Genomic DNA, 19319 nt, shown 5'->3' on the forward strand with positions numbered 1-19319 from the left:
CAGTGGGTTTGGTTTCGGTGTGACTTGATGGCAGTGGGTTTGGTTTCGGTGTGACTTGATGGCAGTGGGTTTGGTTTTGGTGTGAGTTGCTGGCAGTCGGTTTGGTTTCGGTGTGACCCAATGGCACTGGGTTTGGGTTTGGTTTTGTGCAAGCCCCAGGTCGGTGGCAGTGCAGTTCCAGTGGAACGACCATGATGTGTTCTGCTCACTGCTTTCAGGGCCTTTGAGACCCAGATGACGCGCCTGGAGGCCGAGTTTGTGCGGCGGGAGGCGCCCCCATCCTATGGTCAGCTCATTGCGCAGGGCCTCATCCCCCCTGTGGAGGACTTCCCTGTTTACAGTGCATCCCAGGTGAGCATCGGTGGGGCGGGGCCTCACAGCACCACAGACAGGGCCTCAAGTGTTGGCCTGGTTACGTAGGGGGCCAGGTGGGATGACAGGCCGGTCTTGGACCCCTTGGGGGTGGTGCTGACCTCTGAGGTTCCTGAGCAGCCCGCCCCCCACCCCCCAGGCCTCGGTGCTTCAGAACCTTCGCACAGCCATGCGGCGACAGATGCGCCGGCACGCCTCCCGCCGTGGACCCTCCCGCCGACACCTTGGCCGCCTCTGGAACAGGCTCTTTCACCGGCCCCGGGCACCACGTGGCCAGATCCCACTGCTCACTGCTGCCCGCACCTCACAGACTGTACTGGGCGATGGGTTCCTCCAGCCTGCGCCCAGTGCTGCCCCGGACCCCCAGACACCCCTAACAGAAGCAGGCAGCCCTGGGGTGACTGGTGATGGGCTCCCCAGTACCCCTGGCCATTCACCTGAGGAGGGACCTACAGTGCCGCCATCCCCTTTGGGCCTGCACGACCCAGTGTGCAGGCCCACGGACAAGGACAGAAAGGTCTGCAGGGACCCTCTGGCAGACAGCCCGGCCATGGTGGACACACCTCGGGAGCCCAGCTCGGCCCAGGACACTCATCCCCCAGCCCCCACTGCCAGCAGCACCCTTGACCTTCACCCACCAGAACCACTGGGTGTCTGCAGGAGCCCCCCGCCACCCTGCTCCCCCATATTGGAGGCCAGTGACGATGAGGCCCTGCTGGTCTGCTGAGCTACTGGACATGCTGGTGACTGCCATAGCCCCGCTTTGTAACCAGGGAATACACAGTCGTTTCTACCCTGCCTCTGCATCCTTCTTTTTTATGGGGAGTCCCACCCAGAAACCCACATTGCGCTCAGCATTCTCCTCACTCTAGGCGGGCCTGGATGGGTAGGGGAGGGGCCGAGTGATGCATAGACAAGTCCCTCTGCAGGTGCTGGTGCCCTACAAGCACCTGGGGTCTCACGTCTGCCTTCCCCACTTCCCTCCACTGCAGAGAAGAAGCAGGAGGGCCGGGACAGGGCTGTCTGGACTCTCCTCTATGGCTGCTTGCTCTTGCTCCACTCATCCTGAGCGGCTCTCCTGGAACAGAGCGGCTCCCCTCACCATCACTGATGGCCGCTGTGGTCGGGGCAGTGTACTCTTTGTACCCTGTTTTCCGGTGCCGCTCCAAGTCCATCTGCACAGAGCTTCCTCCACCCTGCCCAGCAGAGGACTGGGTGGGCTGGGTGGGTTCTGTCCTGAGCCGCCTGCTTTTGGTGTGGACATGGGCCTGGTGCCTCTTGCCCTCTAGGTACCAAGACTGGGAATGTGAGCCAGGGGGTAGAAGAAGCCCTGAGTCACTTGCAGGCCCTATGTAGAGGTGGAAGCGCCCGCCAAGAGGGCCCTGATCCATCCCACCCTGTTTTAGGGCCTCCGTCTCCCCATCTGTAAGCCAGGAAGGTGTGGCTGAGGTTCTGAAGTCCTGACATTTGTTTTCTGATGATTTGTGGGAAGAAAAGCAATCCAGCTCGGAACCACTGGGTTCTCTTGGATGCTGAACCTCAGACGGACCCGAGTCTTCCTGGCCCCTTTGGCACTGGTACCACTGAGGTGGCCCCTGGAGCCAGCCCTGGAGAGTGGGTGCTGGGGTCAAGTTCAGAGCCCCCACATGCCAAGGATGCCCCCAGAGCCTGTCTTGGTAGCTGTCAGCCAGCATCATGCATTTCCACCCTGAGTTGGCCTTTGCACCCCCAGGGACTCACCCGGACATAGGCAAACAACCAGCCCCGTTTTATTTGTGAACCATTTTAGGAAAGGCTAGCATAGCAGGGCAGTGCTAAGGCAGGGAACCTGGTCCACATCTTCGGGGCTTCCTTATGGCAGGTGTCTTTAGAATCAGATCTTTTTTTCCAGGGGGGGAAAAAAAAAGTTTTTGCATAGACACCTCCTTGATAAACAACATGTAAACAGAAACAGCTGCTTCAGTTCCCACAAGCATCTCATTGTGTCTTCAAGGGTTTGTCTGAGGTGGGGAGCGGGGAGGCCTGGCAGGGCCTGCTTTATTCCTCCTCAGGGGAACCCTGGGGATAGACCACGAAACACAGCTCCTGGCCCCAGCGAGTCATTGACTCTGAGGATAGAAGGACAGATGGATGTTGAGGGCTGGCCTCTGGGGACATCGGCAGTCCCACCCCTGGACCCCTTCCCAAGCAGGGATCTTCAGGCTATATCTCAGGGAGGCAGCTAGGGGTGACTGGTCCCTGTGTGGACACCCCAGATCTTGTGTTGGCCCTAATGACATCCCACCTCCAGCCTCTGAAGACTCAGGGAGCTGCTTGCTCACCGGTGAGTCTGTGCACACACTTTGGTTTGCTTCTCCAGAACGCGCCCAGGAAGAAAACGGGTACCCCTGTGAGGATGATGATGACCCCAATTCCGCAGACCATGGGCTCCGAGATGAAGCTGAAGACCAACAGGAATGCCCAGAAGACCAAATACGCAAGTGGGACGAGCAGATTCACCTGAGGAAGAGCGAGCATGCGCGCTGAAGGAGCCCTCCCCGCTACCCCCCTACTCCCCCACGACTTCCCTCCTTCCTTCCTCAGGACCTCTCCTGGCAGTGGCCCAGCCCACTGGGAGCCTGCTGACGGAATGGTCACTCGGCCAAACTGTTGAGGGTCTGTCAAAGTTTCAGTCGCTCTGAGTCCCACACAGTGGGTGTGAGTGTGTGTTTGTGTGTGTGTGTAGGAGGCAGGTATTGGCTAAAGATCAATTATGTTTTGCTGTTTTGCATTTTTGGCAATGAACACTTCTCTGGTGCAAGGATTTATATGCAAATGGGCAGACTTTTAGCTGACTGTCCTTAGTTTTTTTGTTTGGTTTTGTGGGCTAATGGAATCCTGGGTCTGTCACTAGCTGCCGGCATGACCTTGAGCAAATTTCTTAGCCTCACTTTCCTCATCTGTAAATAAAACCTACTAAATCCACTGCCATTGAGTTGATGCCTATCCATAGCGACCCTATATAGGGTTTCCAAGACTGCAAATCTTGATGGGAGCAGACAGCCTCATTTTTCTCTTGTGGAGTGCCTGTTGGGTTTAAACCATTGACTGCGTGGCTAGCAGTCCAGCGCCTAGCTCACAGTGCCACCCAGGAGCATTAAACTCACCCCCTTGTGGGGTTGTTATGAGGATTAAGTACGTCAGTGCAGGTAAAGCCCCCAGCAGTGAAAGTCTAGAATCACCATCACTATCATCACCAGCCCACCTCTGGTACCTACAGCACACAGCGCCTCCTGCTGGCTGGATCTCACCTTGATGGGCCTGTAGAGCGCTGGCCGCCTCCAGCGAAGCACAATCAAGCCCAGGATGGTGATGCCATAACAGAGGTAGTTGATGAAGGACACATAGTTGATGAGGGTGTAGGTGTCTCCCACAAGCATGATGATCGCTGTGGCCCCACACTGGGGGAACACCTGGGTCTGAGGCTGGTCCTCTTGCCCTCCTGGCCGGCTGTCTTGCTCAGGCCAGAAGGTCAGGGTGAGCCCAGCTCCTCCCCACATTGCTCCTGAGGGCTGCCACCATGGCCTGGGTCCATCCACCATTGCTGGGTGGGCCTGGCTAGGAACCCGTACCTGTCTTGTCCCCCAACTTACGCAGACAAGGAGGGCAGGGATAGGGGTACAGTGTCGGACATGGATCATGGCCAGCAGGCTGGGCAGGTGTCCCTCCCGGGCTCCAGAAAAACACAGCCTGGGTAGCAGGGACAGAGGTGGTGGTGGCTATGAGCCCGGCCTGGACGTCAGCTCTGGACTTTACATTCCTCTTGAGCTGTCCCTCATCCTGGCCTCCCCCATCTTGCTTTCTTTACCTCTGGGTTTGTTGTTAGGAAGTTCACCCCCCCAACTTCAGGCAACATTTCCCTTCCTCTGGTCCCCCAGCCTGGCTTTGGCACACCAGTGTGCCTCACCTTACCACAGCCGCCCTTTCCCTAGCCCAGTCACCTGGAGGAAGTGAACAGGTAACCATTGATCCCTCCGAAAGTGGAAAGTGCCACTGAGGCAGGCATGACCCAAGAAAAGTACCCCAGCAGCTTCTCCCCGAAGGTCTGAAGGATACAGAAGAAAGGCCGTGCGTAAGGCTGGAGTGGGGGCCAAGGCCGGAGCCGGGGACCCAGCAGTGACCCCCCACTCACCACAGCCACCGCGTTGGAGGACAGGAGTTCCTGTGGGGACATGGCGGTGAAGTAGGCAATGTTTGTGAATGTGTACACGAAGGTAACCAGGGGAATGGAGATGAAGATGGCTCGAGGTAGATTCCTGTGGGCAGGGCAGGGTGGGAGCACATCAGGGTGGGCTCCATGTGGGCTCAGGGGTGGAGAGGCTTTGAGTCTCCATCCCTTTTGTCTGCTGTGAGTCCTGGGTGGGACAACACTGGACACTTCTGTCCCCCACCTGGACACAGATGGATGGGGGAAGGGCTCACATCATACCCTGAGGGTGGGGTCTAATGTCTGCACATGATGAGAAAAGTGCACAAGTCAAGATTAGCCTTGAAGGGCCTGGTCCACAGGTCTAGGGTCTTCCCTGGGCCTCTGCATCACTCCCACTCCAGCCGCCCCCAACTGGGGTTCCTGCCGCCGCAACTGTGTGCTGTGGCAATCTCTGGCTGAGCATCAGATGACGTCTGTGGCTTTATTTTGGGATCACACTGCAAGCACAGTTTTGGTTAAGTGAAAAGGGTTTACTCTATGGCAGAAGGCCGCATGAGACCCCATGTCTGTGAGGCCGGGCCAGGGGCTGTGACTCTGCAGTAGACACAAGTGTACTGACTTCTCCACAGGACTGTTTGTGCGGGGTGACAGGGACTCCCTCACAGGCTGCGGTCAGTCAGGTGGTGACCAGTCTAAGCTACGAGAAGGGGCTCTCTCGATGGCTGAGGGGACTGCCTCCAGCCACTAAGCATCTCTGGCTTGTGGTCCTTACTACACCACTAGTGTAAGCTGCCTCCCTGACCAGCCCACTGCCACTCACTTTCGAGGGTCAACCAGCTCTTCGGTGACATAGTTGAGGAAGTTCCAGCCGCTGAAGGCAAAAGAACCTTGGAGGAATGCCAGGGCCAGGTGACCCACAGACGGGGTCATCCAAAAGGAGAAGGCATTGCTGGGCCTCAGCTCCTCGAAGTGTCCTGGGGATCCAGAGGTCAAAGGTTAGCACTGTCTCCCCAGCCCTGGGTCCACACCCGCTCCGGCCCTACCTTGAAAGATCTGGACAAAGCCCACGCCAATGATAAGCGACAGGGCTAGAAGCTTCCCGCCTGTGAAGATGTCCTGGATTCGTGTGGCCCAGCGCACACTGTTGCTGTTCACCCACGTCAGGAGCACTGGGGAGGAAGCAGTTACTGGTGCAGGTGGCCTATGGGCACGTGAGACCCCAGCTGGGTCAGCCCAGGCTGCAGGGGAAAGGCAGAGCACTCCAAACCTAGAGGCCAGCTTCTCGAGGGCTGGGCAGGGAGAAGGGGTGGGCCTGGGGCTCCTGGATGGGTACTCACTCAGGCAGGCCATGGAGAGCATGCGGGAGGCAGTGGCGGGTGGGATGCAGTTGGGGAACACAGGCTGTAGCACATAGTTGGAGAAGGTCATGGAGATGACTGCCAGACTGGTAGGGTACATGATGAGCACTGCGCTCCAGAGGAGCAGGAAGCTGGGAGATAGGAAGGAGGGCCGGAGTGGGAACAGGGCACCCGAGGGAGATGACCGCCAGGCCGGTAGGGTACATGATGAGCACTGTGCTCCAGAGGAGCAGGAAGCTGGGAGATAGGAAGGAGGGCCGGAGTGGGAACAGGGCACCCGAGGGCTGCTGAGGGGGGCGGAGATGCAGGAAGGTAGCAGTGACTTGTCATAGTCTCAATGCCTTATTTATGGGTTGTTGGAACATGGGAATGTCTTGGGCTGGAGGACTCAGAACCAAATTCATTTCTAATGACCACATTATACCTCTGCAAGGTGTTCAGGTATGAGTGGGGTCCCCATGTTCAGAGCTGTGAGGTCAGAGCTGCTCCCTGGAGCTCTGCTTCCACCCATGGTGGGATGCACTATCCTTGGGGGTGGTCCTATAAGGCCTTGCCAGCACTGGAGAGTAGGGACTGCCTCACCCAAGGACACAGGAGACCTCTGGTGGGTTCCTCTTGGTCTTTACCTTTGTTCTGTAGCCCTGCACTCCACCCCTTGTTTTGCAGGACCCTCTGTGGATTGAGTTCTGTGCCCCCCTACCCCCAAAATGTGGCCTTCTTTGGAAATAGGTTTTTCTTTTGTTGTCAGTTAAGTTAAATGAGGTTATGTCAATGTACACTGGTGGTCCTAAGCCTGGTCCTTCTCTTCTCAGTGGTGTGATATAAAGGGTTTCCGAGGAGCAGAAAGCCTCATTTTTCTCCCGCAGGTCAGCTGGTAGTTTTGAACTGCTGACCTTGAGTTTTGCAGCCCAACTCGTAACTACTACGCTACCCTTAGCCTCCAGAATGGTAGGGAAAGAAATTCTATTCTGTAAAGCCACCCACTTGGTGGCGTTTTGTCTGGCAGCCCTGGGAAACTAAGACATTATCTGTCCTGGGTCCTGAACACTCAGCAGCATATCTTCTTCCCACGGGACACCTCGTTTCCCTCCTACCTACTCCCAGCCCCAGATGGAAGGATACTTTATGGGCCCTATTCCCAGAGGCAGGCACCCACTTCTTCACCCAAGTCCCTCAGAACCAAGCTTTATATACTTGAGCCCAGAATTTCCTAGATTTCAGATCCCCTGACTAAAAATCTCCTGAATGTGGCATATACCCTGCCAGCGCAGTCAACCACCTCTAGAAATCTCTGCTTCCCCTTCTCAGGGAAGGGAAGCGTGGTCTGGGAGCTTCTTGATGTCATGGATTGAATTGTGTTCCCCTAAACGTGTCAATGTGACTGGGCCATGATGGGCAGTGGTTCTGGTCATTATATAATGATGTGATGATTCCCCGTGATGTGGTCTGATGTGATAAACCAGGAAAAGGATTAAGATTGGGGATGCAACAGCCTGAATCCTGTCCCAACCCTGATTTGATGTACAAGGAGTTTTTCTGGGATGTGGCCTACAACACTTTTATCTTACAAGAGATAAAAAGAGGGAAGGGAGCAGAGATCAGAGGGACCTATTCCCACCAAGAAAGAGGAGCCAGGAGTGGAGTGGTCCTTTGGACCTGGGGTCCCTGTACCGTGAAGCTCCTGAATCCAGGGAAAGATGGATGCTAAGACTTATGGGGGTCTCTAAGCTGCCTACAGATGCTGAGAGGAGACAAGGACCTTTCCCCAGAGCCGACAGAGAAAACTTTCCCCTGGAGCCGCCATTCTGAATTCAGGCTTTAGCCTCCTAAAGTGTGACAGGATAAACTTGTGTTTGTGAAAACTGCCCACTTGTGATATTTCTGAACTGGAAGCACTAGCGAACTATACCGATGGGAAAGCAGCTGTGACCCCTACCGTACCCTCTCTCCCTCATGCCTCGTGGTCACCACACCCCCCTGATTTGTTGTTAGGTGTCGTGGAGTCAGCTTTTACTCATAGCGACCCTATGTAGGAGTTCTGAGGTTGTCATTCTTTTTGGGAACAGAAAGACTCATCTTTCTCCCACTGAGTGACTGGTGGGTTTGAACCGTTGACCTTGTGGGTCCCAGTCTGGTGCTTATCCTATGGAACCACCATGCTCTGGTTTAGGCTCCTCTATTATTCTGAAGTCTGCCTGGCCCTTGGCATCATTCATCTGAACAACTATGACAACTTCCAACCCCCCGAGTCCCCTCAAAGTCACAGAATCTGCTCATGAATGTGACCTGAGTCTAGTTGCAGCAGATCACCAGGCTTGGTACACACTGCCCCTCTGCCTGGTCAGCCTAGAAAAAGTCTACCATTCTTCCTAGCTTTGGTGGTCTTTCCTGGATGCTAGGAGGCCGACTTGGGAGAAAGATGAGGCTTTCTGCTCCTGTAAAGATTTATAGCCTTGGGAACCCTAAGCAGGGGCACTGCGAGTCAGAACCGACTCCACGGCACAGAACAGGCGGTGGGCACCTCTTGTACATGCTCCACCAAGCCCAGGCTTGTCTAGGTCTGAACCATGTTTGACTGCTCCCCACTCCCCTGGGAGCAACTTTAGGATGGGACAGACCTCCGTATCACTGTCCCCCCAGTTCCCCGGCATACAGTAGGTGCTCATGGAGTGCTGTTGGAAGCTATTGAAAGGAAGCCTCTTGTAAGGCATGCCACAGGACTATCACGCCTCCCTCCCCACCCTCCCTTGCCTCGTACTAGCATTATCTAGTGCTTTCAGATAAGAATGTTCCCACCTAGAGTGCTGAGTGGGGAGCAGATAGTGGGATAGGATGGGTAAGCATTTGCACCATTCACCTGCCCAACCTCTTCTCTTCAGCGATCCCTAGGACCCCCTCTGATGTGGGAAGCAGTAGAAGAAGCCGCCCTCCCCCTCCCCACACACCCCTGGTGCCCCCACACTCACCCAGCCAGGCCTCCGAAGATCTCAGTGACATATGCATAGTCCCCACCAGACTTGGGGATGGTGACTCCCAGCTCAGCGTAGCAGAGGGAACCCAGAGCAGTGATGCCCCCACCCAGGACCCAGACGAAGAGCGCCAGGCCCACGGAACCTGAATGCTCTAGTACGCCCTTGGGCGAGATGAAGATGCCTGAGCCGATGATGTTTCCTGTGGGTGGGGAGATGGGGAGCCGTCAGGCCTTGGTTAGGCCCGGGGTCCTCTTGAGCAGCCCAGACTTCTCTTCCGGGCTCTGGATGCTGCAGTATGGAAGGGAGTCTGGGGTGCTCGCTGGGAATCTGGGATGTGTGGGCCTTGAGGTGTGGGATGCCACTTGGCCCCTCAAGCTCTCTAAGTCTCACTGTGAGCTCATTCTCTCCCCTCACCCCCATGTGTGAGAGATGGCGCTTTGTTCATGCATCCAGTCTGAGTTTTCAACAAGCACAACTGATGAACGATGCATGGTGGTCACTCATGCATTTCCGCCTGGCCCAGGCTCAGCCCATTGCTCCAGCTGAGGTCTGATTTTTCAACCTCTAGCCACCTGGCCTCTCTCCAACCAGCTAGCCAGAGCTGACTTCCTACAAGCTCAGATCCATGCCACTCTTCTTCCACTATCCAGATTCATGGAGGTCACCTGGACTACTTCGGGTTTGGGCTTCTCTTGTTTCACAGCCTCATGGTGCCCTGGACTCTGCTCTCTGTACCTTATCTTTTCTCTCCTCCTTCCCCACCAGAATCATCTTCCTACGTGTCTCCTTGGGTCTGCCTGGAGCTAAAACCCAGGCTGTAGACAGAGATCCTGAAGTGACCTTGTTTCAGCACCTCTCGTAAGTCTCAGGTCCTGAGCAGGCGACAGTATGATGAGGAAGAAGAACTGGTGGATTTTCAGAGCTAGGGGCTGGTCAGCAGCCATCAAGGCAGAAATGGCCTGGGCTCAGACGACTGCCCCGCCCCCACTTGGAGTAGCCCATGGATTGCAAGCAATCCTTGTCAATCCCAGGAACATAGTGGAAAATTGGGGCTGGGGTTCAGGAAGCTGGGGGCTCTCTTCTCATTTGCTCCTACAAGGCTCTGCCTGCTTATTTCACCCACCTCATATGTAAAATGGGGAAACCATGAGGGCTAATGAGAGATTTATTCTCAACATGTGCTCTGTGGTGTCTGCAACCCCTCCAGTGGACATCAGCTTCCTCTCACCTCAATACTTCAGTTAGTTTTGTTCTGACTCATAGTGACCCTGTATAGGGTTTCTGAGAGTATCTGGTGGGTTTGAACTGTCAACCTTGCGGTTAGTAGTCCAGTGCTTATCTTACATCACCACACCAGGGCACATTAATTTACATGGTGGTGATTATGTACTATGGAATTGGTTGCGACTCACAGCAACCCTATATGGGCTTTCCAAGGCTGTTAATCTTTACAGGAACAGAAAGCCTCATCTTTCTACTGCTGGTAGATTCGAATTGCTGACCTTAGTAGGTGCTTAATAAGTATCTGTTGCCATGGAACCCATTCTGCATCATGGTGACCCCATAGGTGTCAGAGTAGACCTGTGCTCTAGAGGGGTTCCAATGGCTGATTTTTCAGATGTTGACTGCCAGGCCTTTCTTTGGTGGCACTTCTGGGTGAGCTTGAATCACCAACCTTTTGGTTAGGGGTTGAATGCGTTACTGTTTGCACCACCCAAGGGACATGATTACCAGTAGGGGATGACTAATGGGCTGACATCAATGTGGCATTCACGACATTACTTGTAGGATTAATTTCCTCATCTGTGAAACATGGGGATTGTAGTCCCCACATGGCTCTCCAAGAAGGAACTGTGATAAGCAGAAGAGTGACAGGCTTTCCCAGGCTCAGGTAGAAACAGAATCCAAGGATGGGCAGTGGAAAAGGTAGGTACTCTATGCTTTCCGAAACAATGGGGACTGTTCAAAGTTGAGCAGTGCACTCGTTCCTGGGATGAGAAAAATTCTGTGGGTGCTCATTTAGCTGTGAGCTCCCTGGTAACCAGGGCAAAGGGGGGTCATGTTCTGGGACCGCCCCCCCCCCTTTTGAAGGGGTCAGTGATTTTCATGTGTGCAAACAAATCAGGTTGGACCCTGTCCAAGAGGAAATAATCCCCAAGCCCACAAGCCACACAGATGAGAGTCAACCCTTTTACCACCTGCGGCTCAGTCCTTGGAGATAATTTGATCATCTCAGTCCTTGGAGATGGATGGATCGCTCCCACCTGCCAGGGCCTGGGAGGGAACAACTGCTGCTCCACCTGCCAGGCAACAGGCGGGGCTGGAGGAGGACACTAATCTGCATTCACTTTTTGTCCCTGGTGCTACCCCCTGCCCCCGCCCCAGGCGACACAGATTTCCAGTCTGAACAGCCACGAAGCTCCCATTAGTTTTCTGGTCACATCTCAGGAGTCCTAAATACATCCAGATAAGGAGGAAGGCGTTTCTGTCCCCCCACCCCCAGGGCTAAGATGCACCCCTGGCCTGCTTGCAGGGAAGAGGGGCCATCTCCTTCATCAACCCTGGGGTGAAGGGCGGGGCAGGCCTGGGTGGGCTGTTAGGGTTCTAAAGGGCCTTTGAGTTTGCTCTATCCAGCAGGCAGAGCCTCTGTTCTCAGGACCTGGCCAAGCAGAATTGCCAAAAGCCAGTGAGGTTGGAAGCCAGTGGGGGCTGGGTGGCCTTGGAAAGAGTTGGTACCTAGGGGAGGGGAGCATCCAGGATTCGGAATCACCTGCTCAGTGGGGACTCCACCACTCTGCACTGTTCCACCTGCAGGGTCTTGGGGATGCTACATCTGGCCCCTTGTCCTCTGCAGCATGGGCCAGAGAGGGACACACCACTAACCCTGTGCCCAGTGGCTGGGGACTGGGATGCTGGACTCTGGGAGGTGGGGGTGAGGACCAGTATTGTTTTGGACACATGGCCTCAGGCAACAGATCAGGACCTCTCTCCAAATAGCTCCAGAGAACCTGTGTTTGAGAACAGTGCCCACATCTCTGAGGCCCTCTGGGCCTGGACAAGGTCCATTATCCACTCAAGGTTGAGTGGAGCAGTAAAACCTGTCTCCGACCATTGGCTACTCTTGCCACAATCAGAGGGTGGGGGCACGTTCTACAGGGAGCTACAGGGGCATTGGGCTTAATGAGCTACAGAGAGAAAGAAGGAGAAGGGTCTCCGCTGAAGACAGGGCTGGAATCCCCAGCTCCAGGGTGAGTGCAGGGGAGATGGAGAAGGGACCCTCAGAGAGGTAAGCTCAGGCGTAAGCCTCTTCTCTCTGAATCATACTGCCTGATGGAGTGGAGACAGTGTGGACAAGTCTGACTTTGGGGCATCCTGCTCTGGAGGAAGTGAGCTATGGACTCAGGGACTGAGAGGGCCAAGGGAGATGCTACGAAGTACCCAGGTGGTGTCTGACTGCAGAGACACAATTTCTGAGGCCTCCACATTCTCCTCCACCAAATGGGCCAAGGGCTCCAGAGTTTCCTCAGATATGCAGGAGGACCAGAGCCCCCAAGTAGGTAGACAAGGATATGGGTGCCCACTAGCAGCAAGTCTCCCTCGACTCTCCTCCTGCCTGCTCTCTTCCTTTAGCCTGCCCGCGCTGGGTGGTTTTTTTTTTGTTTTTTTTTTTATCACATTAAGATGTTTAGCCTAATGGGGTTTACCCGGCTCTGCGGAGCAAGCAAGAAAGGGCCATTGTTCCCTGGCCATTACTGCGGTGTGCACTGACCTATTTCTGGGAGGCGGCTGCAGACCATGGAGGTCGCAGGGTGAGGTTGTGTCTGTGAAACAAACCACCTGCCTGCCAGTAGTATGTGTGTATCAGGGTGAGGGGCAGGGGGTATTCAGAATTTTGGGGAGGGAGCAGAAAGGTCCTGGAAGGTCACACTGCTGGAAACCACCTCTCATCCCTAGAAACACACTCAGGTACTGGCTCTGTGAGCCCAGGCTGGCGCCTCCCTTCTGAGCCTCAGTTTCCCCGTCTGCCAGGTCCAACTATGACCTTAGCAGAGGAGACAGTTTGCTCAGGGTCTGCATGTCCCCCACTGTGGAAGGTCACAGGAGGCCCTCCCTGATATCCTGCCCCACTCCCATGGTGCTCAGATGATGATCAGGAAGCAACCTCTTTATTGGTTAACCTCGGTGGAGCCTGCATTTCCAAAGGAAAGGTTCTGTGCCCTGGCCTGCTGGGGTGGGAGGCCCAAGTCCATCCAATGACCGGGGACCTACTGGGCCTGTTCCAATAAGCATGGCCACAATGGGGCCTCCTCCTGACATAGGGGAGAGAGACTCCTGGGGTCTCTATGAGTCGGTACTGACTTGATGGCACATAACAACAACACCTCCTTCTATGACTCCTTTGCTGGTTCCTTCTGATCCGTCCTGACTTCTGCACACTGGGTGTCCAGACCTTAACCCTGGGGTCTCTTGTTTCTTCATACACTCATGCCCTTGCTGTTCTGTCCAAGTCCCCTGGCTGTAAATACAATTTATCTGCAGGTAACCCAAATAAATACACCTAGTATAGACATCTCCACTAAACGAAACCTGTACATGTATCCAACCACCAAAACCAATCAAATCTATTGCTGTCAAGTCAAATGCAACTCATAGTAATCCAATAAGACTGAGTAGAATTGCTCCATAAGGTTCCCAAGGCTAAAAAATCTTTATGGAGGCAGACTGCCACATTGTTCTCCCATGGAGTGCTTGGTAGGTTTGAACCACCAACCTTTGGCTTAGCATCTGAGCACTGAACCAGTGTACCACCCAAACCAAACCCACTGTCATCAAATTGGCTCTAACTGGTACAGTGGGTTTGGGAAGCTGTAAATATTTATGGGAGCAGACAGTCTCTTCTCTCATTCAGAGTGACTGGTGGTTTTGAGCCAATAACCTTGCAGTTAGCAGCCCAATGCTTATCCTACAGCACTGCTGGGGCTCCTTACTATACCACCAGAGCTCCTTCTAGCCAACTAACTACTGAACAAAGGAGCTCTGGTAGCGTAGTGGTTACGAATCGAGCTGTGAACCTTAAGGTCAGCGGTTCGAAACTACCAGCCGCTCCACGGGAGAAAGATGAGGCTTTCTACTCCCATAAAGATTTACACCCTCGGAAACCCTGTACAGGGTCGCTATGGGTCGGAACCGACTCGACGGCACTTAACAACAACAACAATATTGAGTTATTGACTTTCACCCTCCTTTTCCCCAAGCCAGCTCTTCTCAAAGTTGTTCTTCAATCAAAAAATACATAGCTAACCATCCTTCCAACTGTTTAGGCTAAAAATGTGAGTCTTCTCTTTCTCTAAACCCACATCTAGTCCGCCATCAAACCTTTTGGTTTTATCTTCCAAACAGAACTGAGGCTCTTCTTGGCACCCCTCACTGCCACCACCCTGATCTAAGTCAGCATCATCTTTTGCCCATCCTATCAGCTCAAAATCCTCCTAGGGCTCCCATCTCACACAGAGAAAAAGGCAAAGTCATTACCCTTCCCCACACAGCTGGGAGTCCATATCTGCTACTGAAACCTCCTTCATCTCCAACATCCTATATCCTCCTTGACTTAATCTTCTCACTTCAGTCCTTATCATGACCCCATTTCTAGGTACTTGGCCTGCTTATCTTGCTGGAACTCCTACATTGGAATGTCAGCTCCATGAGGCAGAGATTCTGTCTATTTTCAGTCCTACTGTGTCTTCAGCACCTAGGACAGTGCCGGGCACACATTAAAAGCTCAATAAACACCAGTTAATTTGATGAATGAATGCATCCAGTGTTTATAGCTGATGCTGCCCTGGCCCCCAGAGCACACCAAGGGCCCTGGGCTGATTGCAGTCTCAGATCCTCTGTTTTCTCATCTGTATATGGGGGCTATAGTACAGCACAGATATGGTCCATTGTGGGATTATGTCTTCTCAGGGTGACAAGGAAGAGGGGCTGGGGTTCTGGAGGAGTCTATCCTCTGAGCAGCCCAGCCATCTGCAGTCCCAGAGACCATAGAAAAGGCTGTATGATCAGTGAGTGATTCCTGAGGAAATGGGACTCAGACCTCTGAGTCCTGAGCATATTTGAACCTGGCACACAAATATCTGGATACTGGAGTCAAATGCAGAGAGTGGAGGTGGAACTCCCACTCTTTTGGGACTTGGGTAGGTCCCCTTCCTGGGTATGGATAAGGTGAGAGATCTGGCTGAGATCCCTAAGTCAGAAAGAGAGACCCTGTGTATACAGCCCCCAGTGGGGTGGGGGTGGGTCTTCCCTCTCCACCTGTTTGTCCATAGGAGAGTGAGGAACTCAGCAAACCCCGGTTGGATGAGTTCAGGAAACCTAGCTCAATCCCCAGCCTTCCCTCATCAAAGGTTCTGAATCTAGCCCTGGTTTTGGTTAGCACCATTATTAATAAGGCCACCAAAGTGGGGTCACGCAGAACTACATCCAAATCTGGCTCCAGATTTAAGACCCAACACTTGTAGCAGTGTTTGACTCCCCAACTTCAGTTCCTACATCAGTAAGACAGCTATACAAATTCTAATCTTGCAAAATGGAAATGCATGTTTCCAGAATGTAATGTACTAAGAGGTGTTATGAACAGATATTGGATTCTACAATGTGGTCCTTCCTGGCCCCTGCCCCAGCTTGTCTCTTCTCTCTTGTTTGTCCCCTCTTGCAGCAGGAGACAGGTGCTGTCCTAAATACATTTTGGGTGCAGTTGTGCTCCTGTGTGTAACTTTGCCACAGCTCCCCATTTTCTGAGAGCCCTACTCCTCAACCTGGGATGGGGTGGGGGGTAAAGGATGAAGGAAGTATAGGATCTCTTAAGGGCTCTGTTCAGATGCTTCAGAGATAAGTTTAGTAACTGGTGACAAACCAGGGGTCCAGAGCAGTGCTGCTCCTGATTCATCCTATAACCTGTCTTGCCCTCATCTCCTTGCCACCTTCTAGGTCAAGTTCTAAGCCAGGGTCAGGGGACCCTCACTGAATGCCCAGTCATTCATCTCCTGGGACAAAACAGTCCTTCCCAGGCAGGGGCACAGAGGCACCTAGTGGGGAGACAGATACATATGATGGGGACACAGGCCCGGTTCTTAAGGAATTTGTATTTATGGGCCTAGGACAGAAGAGGAAAACTTCAACCACCGTTCCCTCTGTCCCTGAGCCCTCTGGTCATCCGAGTTTGAAGCAGGAGAGGACAAACAGATCTATTCACAGGTGGGGAAGCTGGGCCAGAGGATTAGAGTCATCCAGTGCTGGTCTGTTCACCCCATTTCTGGCCTCCGCCAATCACTGGCTGATTCATCCCCCTCCCCTGGTAGCCTGCTGGCAAACTTTTGTGATTACATGTCTCCTGTGGGCAGGTCTACCTGTCCAGTTTTCCCACAGCTCCTCACTTGGGAAGCATAAATCACTTCGAACACACAGCACTCAGGTGCCACACACAGGAGGGCCTCAGCTGATACCACAGCCCAGAATTTGGGATCTCTGGGGGGTCCTGCAAGGCTCTGACTCTCCAGGAAGAGCCAGAGGCATCATTCCCATTTCACAGAAGAAAAAACGGAGGGCACTTGACTTGTCAAAGACCTACAACCAGGGAAAGGCAGGGAGAGGATTGTAGTGCTGAGCGGGATCTGCATCGGACTCAGGTGGGAGGTGGGAACAGGAGGCTCTGTGGGTGCTCCATTAGCCTTGCTTTGACAGTCAAGCGCGCTTTGTGGTGATGCGCTGCAGGTGTGCCCGTGTCCACCCTCCGTGGTCTCACCTTCACAGCCCCTCAACCCTGTATGAGCGCCCCGGAAGGGGGGCTCCTCTTGTTTCCCACCACTGTGCGGTCTCCAGCCTTCGGCCCTAGGGTTTCGGATACCCGGCCCACCTCCAGTCCCGCTCACCGATGATGATGGTGCAGGCGCTCACCAGCCCGATCTCTTTCTTGAGCGTCACCCGCTCCGAGGCTCCAGGGCCGGGGCCCGGGCCAGGCGAGGGCGCAGGGACGGAGTTCCCGCGCCCACTCGACTGCTGCGTGTGGCTGGCCATGTCGCTGTCCCGCCGCGTCCCCTCTCCCTGCGCTGCCCCGTCGTCCGGCGGGCCGCCAGTCCGTCGGTCAGTCTATCTGTACGCGCGGCCCTAGCAGCCCGGACAGCGCCCACAGGCGGGCGCATGCGCTGGCACGGGTCCCGGGCCCCCGGGCCTGGCGGTGGGGGCCCCCGAAGGGGCGGAAGGAGGGTTGGCCGGCAGCCCCCTCCCCCACCGCCCTTAAAGGGAACTCCTCCACCCCTCTTGCTCCCCCATCACCCCGTCCCAGCCTGGATGGAGAGGACTTGGGGCAGATTTAGGAAGAACTTCCCAATTTAGTTGAGCGGAGGAAGGGGTCTCATTGTTCAGTTCCATTAATTTGAGGGGTGAGGAGTGACGGAGTGAGCGCAGCTCAAAAAAAACGAGACCCATTCTCTTGAAGCCCTGGAGCAGACCCTTAATGTATTGCGGCGGCGGGGAGTGGGGAGGCGGAAGGGTAAGGAATCCATTCTGCAGGTGCAAGCTGAGGCCCAAAAATAAAGTCACAAAGATCACAGAGCAAGTAGTGGGGCCAAGTTGTCTCTTAGTGATTCCTTCTTAGCCTCCGGGCGGTCATGGCTTGGCGAGGTACAGCTGCGGATGGGAGGGATCTGAGCCCAGGGACCACTCCATCTGAGGAGTCAGGAGGCCTCATACACCTCATCTACGGTCTGGGGAGATGGAGTCCAGCTGAAGACCCGGAGCCACTAGCCACTGACGATCCCTTAGAAGGGCCTCAAGGCCTTTTAGGAGTCCTGGTGTGGCGCTGTGGGTTAATGCACCAGACTGCAAAGCCGTTTGAACTGCAAGGTCGGTGGTTCAAGCTCACCAGCTGCTCCTTGGAAACCCTATACAGGGTCGCTATGGGTCGGAACCGACTCGACGGCACTTAACAACAACGACAACAAGGCCTTTATGTGCACCCCTACTACTCCGGTTGCTTCTGGCAGGAGGTCCTGACAGCAGATGCTGGTCACAGGTGATTAGGACTCTGGCCCCTGACGCAGGCCCAGTAGAGTCCAGCCCGGCACCTGCTTGGGAGAGGGGTTGGTTAGGGAGACCAGGGCGCCTCAACTGCCAGGGTACACAGAGAGGGGCGCTACGGACACGGAGGTGCTGGCTGAGGGAGACTACTGCCGCCCGGAAGGCAGTCGGTTTCTACAGCTCCAGTCGGGCCGGCAGGACAGACGCAAGGGGGCCGCATCGGGGCCACCGGGGCAGCGGGCGGGGCGAGCCTGGCACGGTGCGGCCGGCGGCGGAACAGCCTTTGTCCTTTCCTGGCGGCTGCCGGGACGCGCCGTCCCCTGCATGTGGATGAGGCGGCGCCGGGCGCCCAGTCCTTCCCCCGCTCGAGGCCTTGAGAGGCGCAGGGGCCCGGCTCGGGGTCCCAGAGGCTCCGAGCCTCCGGGGTGGGTGGGGGGATGGGGCGGGGACTAGGGTTGGAACCCGGTGGGGGCAGAGGAAGCGTCGAGATGGGAACGTGTTGAGGCTGGAGGAGTATGGGGCTTTGAAGACTAGGAGGTTGGGGGCGGCGGACTGGAGGGCAGGAGTGGGAAGACTGTGAGTGGACATGTTGAGGGGATGTGGAGGGGGAGGTCACCAGGCGAAGCTTCATTCCCCGCGCCCCCGTCGTAGTTCGGCGTTCTTGGCGCCCTCGGTCTCCAGCCCCAGAGACGAGTTCCGCACCGACTCTCTTGCGCCAGGGGGCAGTGGGGAACCCCCTGATTATCACGGGTAGTGGGGTGCCAGGGCCTGGACCTTCTAGTTTGACGCTCATCTAGTTGCTCTCATAACGCTGGGGTCTGCTGAGTGAGAGCCTAGCAAAGTTTCTAAGGGGCCAGCACAGGCAAGGGCTGGTTGCCAAGAGGTGGGTGGGACTGACAGGTCTCAGGCAAGAAGCCCTTGGCTGAGTCTTTTCTTTTTTCTCTTTTAGGGGGTGAGTCTCTTTTGGAACTGCAATGTGGAGTGTGTGTATGGGGCGGGGGGCAACCGTAGGGCTCACCACCTGATGGAGACTATGTCCTATTGTCCAGGACTATAGCTCACAAGGTCATTTTAGTAGAATTGAACTAGAACCTGCAAATTCCTATAGGGTTAAACAAACAAACAAACAAAAAAGATTGTTAAGGGTTGGTTAACCATCCAAAAATCAATGAAAGAAAGAAAATCCAAAGGACCTTTCCAATAGATGCTGAAAGCACTCATTCATGATTTAAACAAATAACAAAACACCTCATAATAAGTTAGAAACAGAAGGGAACTTCCTAATTTGATACTCCACTAAAAACAAACAACAGTAAAACAAAACAAATTCTCCAAACAAAGCAAAACAAACAA

At 54.6% G+C, this 19319-nt stretch overlaps 2 protein-coding genes across 2 annotated transcripts in view; one reads left to right on the forward strand and one right to left on the reverse strand.

The window, feature by feature from the left end:
- Positions 1–1165, forward strand: part of LRP3 (low density lipoprotein receptor-related protein 3) — a 12278-nt gene extending 11113 nt beyond the window's left edge. The window contains exons 6-7 of the mRNA XM_006867311.1: positions 219–351; positions 512–1165. Coding sequence (XP_006867373.1) covers positions 219–351; positions 512–1099 — 721 coding nt within the window. The 3' untranslated portion in view covers positions 1100–1165. The remainder of the gene's footprint in view (positions 1–218; positions 352–511) is intronic.
- Positions 1166–2349: 1184 nt separating this feature from the next.
- On the reverse strand, positions 2350–16973 carry SLC7A10 (solute carrier family 7 (neutral amino acid transporter light chain, asc system), member 10). The gene is given in 11 exon segments (XM_006867312.1): positions 2350–2480; positions 2694–2871; positions 3663–3812; positions 4005–4101; positions 4353–4456; positions 4544–4667; positions 5382–5535; positions 5605–5730; positions 5899–6050; positions 8886–9090; positions 16820–16973. Coding segments are annotated over 11 exon segments (1566 nt in total). The 5' UTR covers positions 16965–16973.
- Positions 16974–19319: the final 2346 nt, after the last annotated feature.

Source organism: Chrysochloris asiatica, unplaced genomic scaffold, assembly GCF_000296735.1.
Source record: "Chrysochloris asiatica unplaced genomic scaffold, ChrAsi1.0 scaffold00104, whole genome shotgun sequence".
Taxonomy (NCBI): Eukaryota; Metazoa; Chordata; class Mammalia; order Afrosoricida; family Chrysochloridae; genus Chrysochloris; species Chrysochloris asiatica.